Here is a 13,858-nt window from a genome sequence, read left to right as displayed (position 1 = left end):
GGAGCGGAGGTTCCTGTTTGGGTGGTAAGGGATGACAAGGTTGTTGTTGATAGCGGGTCCCGTCTTCCAGAAGGCCCGGTGCGCAATACACAGCGCCTTGAATGCCACTCTGTGCTTCACTGGCAACCAGTGAAGACTTTTCAATGCGGGTCTGGTTCGCGGAATCTGCAGCAAGGTGCGAGCGGCGCAATTTTGCACCACCTGCAGCTTCCGGAGAGTCATCTCAGGAGCCCCTACATATAGGGCATTATTTGAGTCCAGGCGGGACTGGATGAGACCTTGTACTGCCACCTTCTTGGCTTCTAGAGGCAGAAGTGGGAGTACTTTCCTCAAAGTTCTAAGTATGCCAAAGCAGGTGGCGGACAGCTTGGTGGCCTGTGTGGAAAAGGAAAGCTTCTTGTCCAGCCACACTCCTAGGCTTTTAACGCTTTCCTTGGGAGTTGGGGGAACGCCCAGAACTTGGGGCCACAATTTGACATAGGTTAGGCAGGGGGCGAAAAGTTGCTTGACATATGGATCCACCCACCCTGGTAGAAAGGGATTACTTTACATTTCCAGGAGGAGAATTTATTACCTCTGCATGGGTGAGCGGAAATGTAGCCATATAGTCTCACTTAGTGTCTAATGGAGGAAAAGCGGTATGTGGTCACTTCACTACCTGCACATTACAGAATACCACACCTCAACTAGCGTTGGTGGCGACAAGAAAAAAAGGAAAAAAAAGAAGCCAGGTATTTACACAAATTTTAAAAAAGGAAAAAAAGATACCGGAGAGGGGCAGCTCATGTCCCATAAAGAAAAAATTGTAAGCAAGAAAGGGGCAGCTGTGAAGCATAAACAAACATGTCCATGTTGTGGCCTGCCTCCCTTAAAAGTAACTAAGGTGCTGTCGCTCTCCTCTCAAAACAGGTGAGAAAAGAGAACCGTGACACCAACAACAGTAGGAGGAATGAAGCGAGGGAATCACACGAGGGGACTGCAACATGTAAAGACCAGTGCAAACCATGTGTTGAGTGTCCCCTGTGGTGAAACAGATGTAAGTTAGGAAACATAACTGCACTCAAACACCACACACAAATGAGATCACTTACTTCCAAGCTGCCTCTTTTTATTGGATTCAATACTAGCAACTTTTTTAGAAGGTTCTCACAGTCAGTGGACATGTAGAAAGGAATGCGGTATTTCCCCCTTAACACTCGTTCACGCAGTTCCTTTGTAAAGGGAGAAAGAGAAAAATAAGTCTTTATTGATTAACAGTTCCTTTAGCGTACAAAAGTAACTTAAAGAACTGAGGAAAACACGTGAAGGACGAACTAACGGAAAGAGTATCAATGAACTGGAAGACTGTGTCTTCCACAAATCCGGTATCAAGAGAAGGGGCGAGGGTTAGACAGTGAGTCAGAGGGTAGATAAAAGGGCAAAAGGGTAGACGCCCAGAAAGTGTATCCTGGAGGAAAGTCTATGTTTGGGGCCAAAACATGAAAGGTCTGTTTTCAAGTCTTGGTCTTCGTATTGCATCAAATTTCCAGGAAGAAAGTGATGAAACTATGAAAGAGGACATACTGCTAAAAGTACATTGAGGGTGGGGGTTCCTTACTGCTAATCACTCTACAGAACATACACATCCCGAAGTAAAATATAAACTGCACAGTAAAATGATGCCCAAAAAGATACCCCCAACTTGGAAGTTCATTTTCTGCCTCCATGACTCACATGCAATTTATTGGAAAGGTCAGTTGAATAAAGTATAACATGCATTCAGGTTAGGTTGCCTAAACTAAGAATATGCAAGCCGAGTTTACTGCTATCACTTAGTAAGGGTTTCAAGGATTAACCTAGTATTAAGCTTTTATCCAGTGACACTGATACAAATATCTCAAGATAATTGAGACTCTAGTCCAAGTTATTAGTGGTAAATGTGAGAGGCATATGCTACACAAGAATGCACAGCTTTCCTACTCCTGTTATCAAGGGGAATGCTTTCCAAATGGGAAAGGATGTGCATTACTGTTCTGCAACACGGAAGGGAACAAACACAAAACAGGAGATCTTTGTAAACCACAAATTACTAATATTCAACTTTTTGGGAGGGACTTTAACTCTGTACTCTAAATTTAAGACACTGCACTTCAACCGGTGAGCAACTTTAATATCAGTGAAATAAGACTATATGAGACAAGGAAAACAGACAGCATTTTAGTCACTTATCCCAAACGTTTGTCAGCATAAAAAGACAATTACCTTTAAATTCTGGCCATCAAAGGGCAAGGATCCACTGACGAGGGTGTACAGAATGACTCCAAGACTCCATACGTCAACCTCCGGGCCATCGTATTTCTTCCCTTGGAACAGTTCTGGGGCAGCGTAAGGTGGGCTTCCACAAAATGTGTCCAGCTTACTACCAACTGTAAATTCATTACTAAAACCAAAATCTGCAATTTTAATATTCATGTCTGCATCGAGAAGAAGGTTTTCTGCCTAAAGAGAAAGAAAAAACAACCAATAGGCAACCAGTTGATGTGTAGTTTAGAATAATGCCTCTCTAAAATGTTATTTCTCACAACGCTTTTTCAAATTTATCACTCAAACTTGCGAAAAATATCCCCTCAAATTCAACACTAAACCACACCTAACTTTAGTGTGTTAATCTAGACTTTAGTCTTCTTCTCACCTTACTTCCAAAACACAATAATTTCAAGAGTCTAATGTCAGCGCACACAATTCTTAGTATGAAATATTTTTCCAGGTATTTCCGGAGTATAGCTCCTAAAGGTTGAATGAGGAGACAACTCTTTCAGAGGTTGAGTGGCAGTAAATGCCTACTTGAGTGGGAATGTGCTCAAAACTGGTTGGTTATGTAAGCGAAGGGGATTCTTTACAGGCAATAATGTTTTCCCATTGGTGAAAAATAACAAAGTTATGTAAAAGTGCACCAATGTGACACTGTTCCCATTTGCAATTATGTACAACTCTGCATGGATGGGGATAAGGGACTGTATTGTCGCAATAGAGTATTCACAAATGTTTTTTTCCAGGTGTGTGCATGAAAACTGCAGATTCCTAGGTGTAACATGAGAAACTTTGGGGAGTCCTTAGATTTTGAATTCGGCATTCATGGGAGATGGCAAACCTTAAGGCACAGATTTCCAAATCTTCCTTGAATGGGTCTCCAGATGTTTTGGAATATACAACCAATACAAAACGGGTGGGCGCTCGAGCCTTGATCTCGACTCCCGGCTAGGGCAAGGCCAGAGCATAAAAGAGGCCTAGCTTTCTAAAAACGACATCTTTTTCGCAACCTCGCTGGTTAGTTCGGATTTGTTGTTCTCTTTTTATGTTCATACGTTTGCTTGGATCAGGAGGACATGAATATCTATTTATGAGTCACAAGCTTTGTTACTCAACATTATTGCTCTTCCCACGATCACGCCATGAAATCGAAGACCGCTAAAAAACAACAAACGAACATGCGCGGCGGTATTAAGATGAAGGGGTCCTGTCTTGCAAGTGTTTCCTGTAACAGAATGACGGGAACCCTGTGTTTGAATCGAAGAGGAAAGACTCATGGCCAGCAGAGGGCGCTGCTTAGTAGTAGGACTTTCTAGCTGGTGGTCGTGCATTTCTGTGTAATTCCTATTTTTTGTTTTGATACATTGGTGTCACTGTAGATTCCGAAAAGGAGTATACTAACGGATTGCCTGCCTTTTACCGATAAATACGTCTAACACCTGAGCACTGACAGTGCGGTCCCATCTCCTCAGACCTGGACAGCGAGCGCCATTGTATACACGTTTCTCTCCTCTCGCATGCACTTTAATCGCAGCAGCTGCAGCACGACTTGTAGCTAGTTCAATCAATGTCACAACGGAACTTCACACATTTTAAAGCATCTTGCTTACTTCACCGAAAGATGTACAAACACATACGTTAACTTTTGAATTTTAAGTAAAATACGTTTTTAGAATTTAAATAACAGCTTTACTTGAGGGAAAGAAGCTTAAACCAAAATCATGCTGTCCGCGCTTTCACATGTGAAATTCTGAACCAACCAGGAGTATATTACCTTTAGATCCCGGTGAACAATACATTTTTGATGACAGTACTGCACAGCAGACACAATCTGAAATGAAAAATTCAAGACGATGAAAAAGGCCAAGAAAAATGAGTCAACACAAGATTAATATTGAATGAGCTCGGCCGCCCGACTCTGGACTCTGACTCACTTTGCTTTAAAGTGGCTCTCTCAAGCCGACTGAGCCAAGCCAGTGGCTTCTGGTGCAAAGTGAACCTCACAGCTGTGGATTCAAACTATGGACGGGAAGTAAAGCTACACAGCACAGCATCCATTAACCCTTTCATGGACCACTGACGAGCCCTTGTCGTGCAGGTACTTTAATCATTCTTACCAGCTGGAAAGATATTGCTGTCTCCGTAATAGGATCAACATCTTCAGAGCCAGTTCCTGAGTGTATTCAAGACCTGCACCCTAATCGAAACCAGGACTTAATGCACACAACAAAGAAAGTTTATGGAACAGCTAAGGTACGTTAATTATCTCCCATCACGACAACTCCCACTTTTTTGAAGGGTGCAGCTCGCCATGAAATTATTCCCACCTCCAGTGATGCTCGAATGTGGTGGTAGAGCGGGCATCACTTGTGGCAGAGCTGGTCTTCTGCACCCCCTTCTATTCGTCTTAAACTAATTGTGTGTTAGAAAAAGAATGTGAGGGATATAGGGAAGGTGAATGGGCAACAGAAAGGAGAGTAATGAGAAGACAAGCAGACATGGGTACCATCAGCCTTCATAAACACAGTTTAAATGCATTTTTCTTTGGAGCCACATTGGAAGTCGACTGCACAGGCAGCTCCTGTGCCCCTATAAATGTTAACACCCTGGCAGCGGGCACAGCTCGCAGATGCTAAAGGTCAGTCCTAGCTGGTGTGCAGGTGGAGGAGTATATCCCAAAAGCTGCATAGGTTTGCAGACCTTTTTGACCCTTTTTAAGTCGAGCCTAGGCAGCGCATGCTCTGCGAGCCATGCTGTATTGGAGTATGTTGTGGAAGCCCCGCCCATATCAGTCACTGGCTTGTGTCATTGTCCTTCGTAAATGCTGACTCCTGATTCGTTATTAGGCTATTAGTCCCTCCTTAGTACCGCTGTGTCTTCATATGTAATCTCCCATGAGGACAGGCACTTTTACTTTGGTTGTTACACAGGAGGTCTTCTTTAGTCTGTAAGCACTACTTTCTTTAATGAGTTTCTCTTACCGCAGCAGGGTCTCTCGTGGGCAGGTGTTACCACCAGCTTGTTTATTTAACTCTTAGCAAATGGGAAGCTCTTCAGGGACCATGGGAGACAGAAGGGGGCAACTCAGCGATGCCTTAATGCAATTGGAATGTAATAGGTCCCGCATCTGTGAGAGTTTAAATATTGGCACTGTAAATGACAATGCCTTTTATTTATGTTTTAAAAAGCAAAACATAAATAAAAGGTATTATTATTTACAATGCCAATAGCTCAAACCCAGGTAAATGCAAGACCTATTGCACTGCAGTTGCTTGTTCTGCTTCTCACCATGGATAAAGCCCTCGTTTTACTACAGATTGTGCAGGACGTGGACTTTGGATTCAATTTTAAAAACTAATTTTCTTTTCCAGACCATTCAGCTTGACGGTTTTTGCATCATTCCTCCCCTCCTGCAGTTGCTCGTTTGCGCGGTAGGCAAATAAAGATGATCCTGTGAATTTAAGATTCATGATTGCCTGCTTCAGCATTAAGGTTAACAGAAGCTAAATGGAGCCATTGAGCCCTTTTCAATCGCACTAACCTTGAATCGCAGTCTGTCATGTCCACGAGCTCAAGAATGATCAATTCCTTCACAAACTTTTCAAATCAACAGAAAAGATTCTCCTAACATTAAGAAGCAAGTAAAAAATGTCACAAGGAACCCTACAAGGCTTTCTTGTATCTACCTGGAGTAACTGGAAGGGATTCCCTTCTTTTGAATCAGAGTGCCATTTTCATTCGTATGTCATCAATGCAAAGACTTTCTATGTCGGGAGAGCAGTGGCCTTTCTCACACAGAGGAAACAATAAAACAATTTAGGTGGAGAGTGTTATCCCTTCAAGTACAGACCCTCGTAATTGGCTCTGAACATCGTCAAATGACATCTATTGAAGCTTTAGGAAAGAGCAGCCAGAAAAGGATCCATGGGGATCTAAGGCGCAAAGATTGCTGGCGCCTTGGGTTGAACATTTTTAAAGGTTATTCCTGTAGAGTGACTAATTTATAATTCAGCATTTTAGAAGCTCCATCCATCTCTTCATGGAATGTCACATCATCGCTTTCTGGTGAGATCCTGGTGTGGGCAGACTCTGGCTTCGGTGGTACTGTCTCCAACCTGAATCAGTATCCTGATCCGTGGCTATGGTGGCAACGTAGTGATCTAGACTTGGAGCAAGAACGAAGTATTAAACAAGGGCAAAGTCTCAATCTGGACCTAGCTCTGGGAAACAACTGTTGCATATCACCTGCCTGCAAGGGAGCTGGGATGTGTCTTGGTGATGGAGGGCTCAATGATAATGGTTGCAGAGATACTTTTTCTGGAGGTTGAATCCACCTGTGGGGATTTGGCTTTTGTGCCTCTCTATGAAGAGTACCTCTTCTTCAGCGTACTGGGACCAGAGTTCTTTTCTTCAGTGCTTGATAACTCTCAGCTGTTGGTGCTCAAGGGGGAAAAGCTGCTAAATGCCTAGATTCTGACCGTGTACAGTGGCAGGGTGTTGAGGTTCTTATAGATGAAGTCGATAAGACATCAACTCTGTAAGGTCTCTCAATACTGGGAGGAGTTTAGACCTTCAATGCTTTCCCTGATGCCTACTGCGCAGATGTCAAGTGTACACCAGACGGGCAATAATGGCACAGCCCCTCCGATGGACATATGTGGGCATCAGAGCTGGGCCCCATAAGGTCTGAGAAAGACAGAACATTTCCCCAGGTGATTGGGCTGGGCCTGCATGATAGAAGGCTTAGGGAATGGAGGGGGGGGGGGGGGGGGGGGGGAGTACAGGAATTAGGATACGAGTATCTACGAGGTTACTTATAATATAATTTTTGATCAAAGGATGTTTTAACAAGCTTCCAATACCACAAACTGCCTGACATGTATGCATTATGACAAAGAACACACTCACCTTGACAAACTCTTAACAACTCAACAAAATCCAAAGCAATTTAATCTGCTATGAAACCATGGTAGTTATGAAAGCTGAAAAAAGCACTTTGCAAGCTGAAAAACATTATATAGTTTAAAACACAGTGTATTAATATTGGATCAACTGGCTTTGCTTATTTTGTACATAAAATACACCCTACGGCAGTCGGCACACAATGTTATTGACTATAAAACATGCAACAAATGGCCACTGCAGCATCTTAACACATCAAACCCATGAGCCAGGTGCCCTAAGACCCAACAACCAAGCTTCTATCAATCACATGACCATCTTCAGCCAATTAGCATGACATAAGCGTTCATTGTGCACCACTTGCATAAGTTAACATGTCTTGCAAGCGCCACACAGTAAACTAAACAGGGAGGATGCACACTCTGCACAGCGAGAGCTGACACCCCCAGCCCCAGGGGCTGTTTTTAACATCCACTCAGGAAGTGGATATTTCCTCTTTGGGGAGTGTTCCCACTCTGCATCAAGACCCTCTGCACTTGCATGCACAGTGAGACATTACTTCTTCCACTAAAAGCCTGACAGTGTGGGTATTAAGAGGCGAGAGACACTGCACGTTTATTGCAAGAACATATAGATACGGATGGGAAAAAAGGCTTATTTTCTCCTACCTGCCTAAATTTTGCGCGTGCTTCTTTCTCCTTCATTCTTCCATGTGCAACTAAGTAGTCAAACACTTCTCCTGCACAGAAATGCATGAAACATTCAATTAGGGTTGCCGAGCAAAATGCCTGGGTGAACATATAAGATAGCTTCTTCCAGCTGGTGTAACAAACCATGCACGTCAGATTAGTAAAGCAACGGAAGCCAAAAAGCAACCCATTCTACAGCAACAACTTAAAACCTCGCAATGAACGAGTTGTACAAAAAGACATTTATGTTTTTAAACAATTTGATTAGCTACACAATGTCATTATGCGCAATCAATTTTACTGAGATCTCCAGGCACCCTTGTTTATATATGGACGTTTAGCTCCTGCCAGAGACAGAATTTAACCACATTGACAAATTAATCACGACTGGTGATGAAATGTCAGTTTCTACCTTCGTGCCTGATGGACAAGTTACTTCCCTTTAGTAACCCCTTAGATTCTAAGATAAGGAATATGTGACAAGATGTCTCTTATCAGATGGGGAAACAACCTCAACAACGCGGTCATACAAATGCGATGTAATGGTATATATTCATCAGATGTATTGGTGATGCAACCTACGGGAAGGTGTTTCTTCTCAAAGTAGAAAACAGATCATTGTTGCAAATCAGGGCACACTTGGAAATGATGGCATCATTATTTTCGTAATTTGAACAACTGATATTGTGTGGCGATGCAACTGAATACTACATACTGCACCTACTGGTCAAGACACCTAGAACCATGTTGATTCTTCCTCTGACTATCCCAATCTCCAGATATTTAGATCAATTACATTGGCTGGCAGTTAAAAAGAGAATCAAATGTACAGCCTTTATGATCTGCCACTAAGCCATCTATGGCCTATGTCCCAAATTTGCAAAGGACATGAATTCAGGCCTGTGTTTCCCCCTGTAAACTGCGTACCTCATTTGGTTGCCTCACAACAATCTCATCTATCAGGAGAATGAGGCGAGGCAGTCATTCCTTTTCATATGCAGCATCACACAAGTGAAACACCTTACCAATGCAGTTATGTGTAACCAATAATCATCTGGCCTTCAGGAAACTAATACAAACATGTCTGTTTAAATAAATCTTGTTGTAAGCAGTCAACAGCACCATGTCGCCTTATTGGTAATCGCTCCGTCAAAAAGATTATGCAAGCATGGTTTATTATAAATTTGAAAATTAAACAAGCCACTGTAGTGTAGATGTTTTTTTTTTTTTTTTTACACTCCAGGCCTCCAGAATGGACTTGTCAAAAAATTAAACAGATCGGGGAGTAGCTTAGGGGCTGGATGGGCACAAGCGTAGGCCAACCATCCATCCCTGAAAGCTGCCTGAGGGACCAGTACCTGCATCTTATAGGCACGTTAATGATTTACTGCTCCGGAGGAATAATGCTACTGGGTACAGTGACACACAATGAAGTAAGAAAAATGTTATTTACCTGCAGCCCAATGGTTTGTAACTTGTTCTGCTGTACATTCTGTGAACATCTCCTTCAGCAATTATTGGGTCTGGAAATCTACAATGTGTTTTTCTTAAAATGTTTGTTTCGGCTTAGGCATAACTAATCCCTACATCACGTTGAAGTCCACAATGCACTGGCACGCATACCCTACCTCATATTATTGTTTCCATCATCAGGTACAGAGATGCAAGCGTTTTTTTTGGTAAAACACTATTTCTTTGTCTTAGGAATACTAAAAGCTCCAAGTTCTAAAGATAATAACTCTTTGAAAGTCTGCATTGTAGGTTGAGCTACACATATCTTTGGCTGTCTACCAGAGCTCATGTCATCAACACCAAAAAGAATATAAAGATGGGCCCTCTTCAGCTAATAGCTACTTTGGGCCAGTCCATTTCAGTCACTTTTTTGTTTTAAATGTCTTTCGCATCTTGGATCAGCCCAACAGATTAATCCACAGGTTTTCATTTTACATTTGCGACTGGCAAAGGAGTCCTTATTGGGATCGCTGTTGCTTGAGTAGTAAAATTCGTTTGAGATTATTTGTTAGATTTAAAAGGACTATGTCTGCTGGAGACGGAACTGGATAAATTTGAGGTCGCAGGGACTTAAGACAAGGGGTCACGCACTATCATCCCATCACCGCATTTTAGCTGCCCAGTAGAATAATTTGCCTCCAGATTTACGTTTGACCTCGGATTTGTTAGCCTTTTGGAGAATGTGGAAGACTTGCCTGTTTCAGCCCTAATGACTTTAGCGATGGCTGGAGTGGGCAAGAATGAGGTCTAGCGCAGGGATAGCCCTTAGGGAATGGGGTGCGCTTTACAAATACCAGGTTGAGGAAGGTGAAAAGAGGTAACGAGGAATTCAGGAAAAAACATTCCTTTGTGTGGAGACCAAACCGGTCTATGTTATTAGGTTCCAAAACATTTCTCAGATTTTATCTTATTCAATCCGACCTAAAGGTTGTTACCAGGACTCACCTCCACTTGCATACTCCATGATTAAATATAATGTCTTTTCTGTTTCAATAACTTCAAATAGCTTAACTAGAAGAAAAAAATGTAGAGCAGGTGAGTAAAATCTAAGACAGCAGTACACAATCATGCTAAATAGCAACATATATGCAATGATTTTGAACAACGCCTCTCTCATGCACATGTAGATCTGGATCGCCATCATTCTAACGCCCCCACCAGCCCCCACAGACCGGTTCCTATTTTGTCAAATGGCACTATTGGCCTTCGACTGCTGTGGGCTAAGCAGATGTGACTCCTTTGAGACCAAATTAGTGTGTTTTCCTAAATTGAGAATCAAAACTGCCTACTGATAGGGGAAAGTCAGGAGAACTTCAAAGGAAAAACTTGTTCTAGCGTTATTCTATGTTGTAGATATGACTGGGCAAAAAGCAGACGGTATAGTATTCCAGCTACCGGCTACAACACATGCTGCTCTTTCAATGCTCTTTGACATTTGATAAATCAACAATCTGCAGCCAGTGCCATAATCTGATGAAATACTGCAATATGTGAAGAAATAACAACTATGCTACAACATGTACTCTGCTATATACGTTTTCCTTTACATCCTACAACTCTACATGCTCGAAAAGAATTTAAAAAAACTCTTTGTCTGAGAAGTATACATTGAAGTCCACATAGGAACGTACCTTGGAGTAAGAATAGAAGTGAGGATGCTCACGTACAGCACTTACAATAACACAGTAGTAGAGATGGTTGACGGAACAACAGGAACCGCATTAATCTCAAAATACACCAAAATGCCAAAGGCTACTCAACACGTGTTCTAATGGTACAAGTAATGGATTTATTCTCCAATACGAAGGGTAACAAAATTTAAATGGAGATGCGCGGTAACGCAATCCATTTTATGCAGTGTCTGGGAGTTTGGAAAGCTCTAATAAGCAAGTAAGGTTTAGTCTTCACCATGAAGGGATGGAATATGTCACACAGAGCAGCCATTTGCGCACCAATAAAACACACCATATCCACCTGTTTAATGCACTGTTCTTACTTGAATGACAATAAATAGCAGATCGTCCATAGTATGGCGACTAAACGCTCATTCGCTGTTAGTTTTTGATTTTCACTCCACCCTAAAGGATAAATGTTACACATTTTTCAACAGGAATTTGAGCTTGATCCCTTTCATGGCACTTATTCGGTAATCATTAAGAGTCTATATATATATTCCCAATAAAGCTGGTTAATTTGAAGAGCCCCCAGGCAATACAAATAAATTCAGAAGAGGAATTAAAGTGTAGGAACTAAATAAAGATGAGCCCCCAGGTACAAAGGTAAAATTCATAAGAATCAATATTGGGGCTAGAAAGTATAAGTATGCCAAAAAACCAGCCACAGACGCAACAGTGACAGGAACATCCAACAGCTTGCAATGAATGAATGAATGAACAAGTAAAAATTACAGAAATAAGAAGAGTTATAATAAACAGATTTATTATTTCTAAACATGTGTAAATTCTGAGAGCAGGTGTGAGCTGCACTCCATCCTCAAGAGGAAAGACCCACACTATGCGTAGCAAGCAATCATCACCACGCTACACAGGACAACCACGACCAGCAGCGCAATACATAATATTGCAGATGGAAGCCAATTTCATACCTCCTCTATCATGGCAAAATTGTGAAAAGGTTAGTGGCCAGACAACTTCAGGAATCTGTTGAAAAACGGCTACTCCATGACAGAGACTGTCTTCAAATCAACACAACAACAAGCATACAAGAGGTTCACCTCATCACCCAAAATGAACTAAAGCGAGAAGCCGCCCCATTTTCTGAAACTTTCCACAAACTCTAACCCAGTATACTTTTACATCCAATAAAGGTGCCAAAGAAGAGTTTGGACTCTTAGGAAGTTTCTGGAAACGGTTCCTAGTGCTCTTTCTTAATTGCCATCAACATATTAGGATCACCTCAGTCAAGTCTTCTAAACAAAGGGTTCCAAAGAGCATTTCCCAGTGCTCTTTCACTCTTTTTTACCAACATTAAGAAGGGGCTAGTGTCTCAACTCATCCATTATTGAAAAGAAAAGAAAAAATAAGAAACCGGGATACAAGAGAACAACCTTCTGAGAGAATGTCCTCCTACAACAAACAATGACCTTGGGATAGCCTTGCTTTTAGATTGAAGGAGGGAGCTTGGAAAAGAGACATCTATACAATGAGGAAGGATTCCTATAATTTGAAAATGTCCAAATTCCATTTGCCATGCAGCAGGGGCAGTTTCTACTATATGCCCATCTTGTGCAGGTGGAGCGCCCCGTTTGGGATGGTTTGGTAGCCAAACTAGATCTGCTAAATCATGCAATCCTATACCATAACTGAAGGTGGCCTGTTGATGGTATTATTTAAAGTGGGCACATCTCTCCTTAAACTCCCTGCTCCCATCTATGTCCCAGATGTAAAAGGAAAATGCTAATTTCTTCTCTTTGGCAAGACAGTGTCCAAGATCTGTCAAATAGTGGTCTAAAATTGGGTCTAAATTGCAATTGATCGTTTAATAACCTTTGACCCTAAGAAGTGTTTGCTTGGATTAGTCCCGGTGCAAAAAACAAAATTGTGGAAAATAGTGGATAATCTTGTCTACTCTGATAGCAACAACTTGTAATTCAACTGAGTAGTCCCAAACTTGACTCCTGGCAAAAAAAAAAAAAATACAGGTATGGTCTTTGGAGGAGGAACTCCATATGACTAGGCCAAGAAGGGACTGCAACCTGGAGGATGGTCATCGTGCATTACATTTGTGGTTATCAGATTTAAAACAGTTTTTTCATGTTTTTTCTCCTATTCACGAGTTATTGGTGATATGTGATATAGGTGATATGTCAAAGAATTCTTTTTCCTTTTGGTGTGCTCAATTTGAGTACCAAATGTAATAAATATACAGTAATTTAATCCACAAATAATGTAAAAGTCCAAAAACATCAATCGAAGGCAAGAGGTTTCACTTGCACACTTCCATGAATATATTTTGAAGCTTTATAAAAAGCAGCTCAGTTCTCGGGAGATATCACAGTGAGTGAAAACCGAGTATAGAGCAGCAGTGTGTATGATACAAAAACAATGGCCCAATTAACATTTTTGGTACAATTTCGGTCCCAAGGTTTCTGGTACCACAACAGTTCACCAATCAGTGAAAATGAGTGGCAAAAGGGGATATGGTAACTCTCGGAGACGTGTCCGCACTGATCAGCACGGTTGTTCCTACTAGCAGCTGACCCTTCTGCAGCTATTGAAGGTGATCCTGTGAACAAATACCAAACACTTTCTGCAGACGAGATTCCTTCTTGCTTTGCTCAGACCGATCTATTTTGCTTTTCTCCTCTCCATTTTAAATCCGTCTATTAGCTACAAATCAATCAGAGAGTAATACAATCATTACCATAAGAAACTGAGCTCTTTCAGAATGACTCAATAGTTACCTTCAGTTTTTTTCTTTACACATGCAGACAGACGGCTATTGCT

The 13,858-nt window shown here is 41.7% G+C and overlaps 1 protein-coding gene across 4 annotated transcripts in view; it reads right to left on the bottom strand.

The window, feature by feature from the left end:
* The window catches only part of MARK1 (microtubule affinity regulating kinase 1), a 491,137-nt gene that overhangs the window by 111,144 nt on the left and 366,135 nt on the right, over positions 1–13,858 (bottom strand). For all 4 annotated transcript variants that reach the window (XM_085612955.1, XM_085612957.1, XM_085612954.1 and 1 more), the window contains exons 5-9: positions 10,338–10,403; positions 7,860–7,930; positions 4,064–4,120; positions 2,242–2,478; positions 1,092–1,211 (exon numbers count right to left, since the gene is read on the bottom strand). In XM_085612955.1, the coding sequence (XP_085469081.1) occupies positions 1,092–1,211; positions 2,242–2,478; positions 4,064–4,120; positions 7,860–7,930; positions 10,338–10,403 (551 nt within the window). The remainder of the gene's footprint in view (positions 1–1,091; positions 1,212–2,241; positions 2,479–4,063; positions 4,121–7,859; positions 7,931–10,337; positions 10,404–13,858) is intronic.

The sequence above is a fragment of the Triturus cristatus genome, chromosome 6 (genome assembly GCF_964204655.1).
Source record: "Triturus cristatus chromosome 6, aTriCri1.1, whole genome shotgun sequence".
Lineage (NCBI taxonomy): Eukaryota > Metazoa > Chordata > Amphibia > Caudata > Salamandridae > Triturus > Triturus cristatus.
This window is presented reverse-complemented; position numbering and strand designations above follow the sequence as displayed.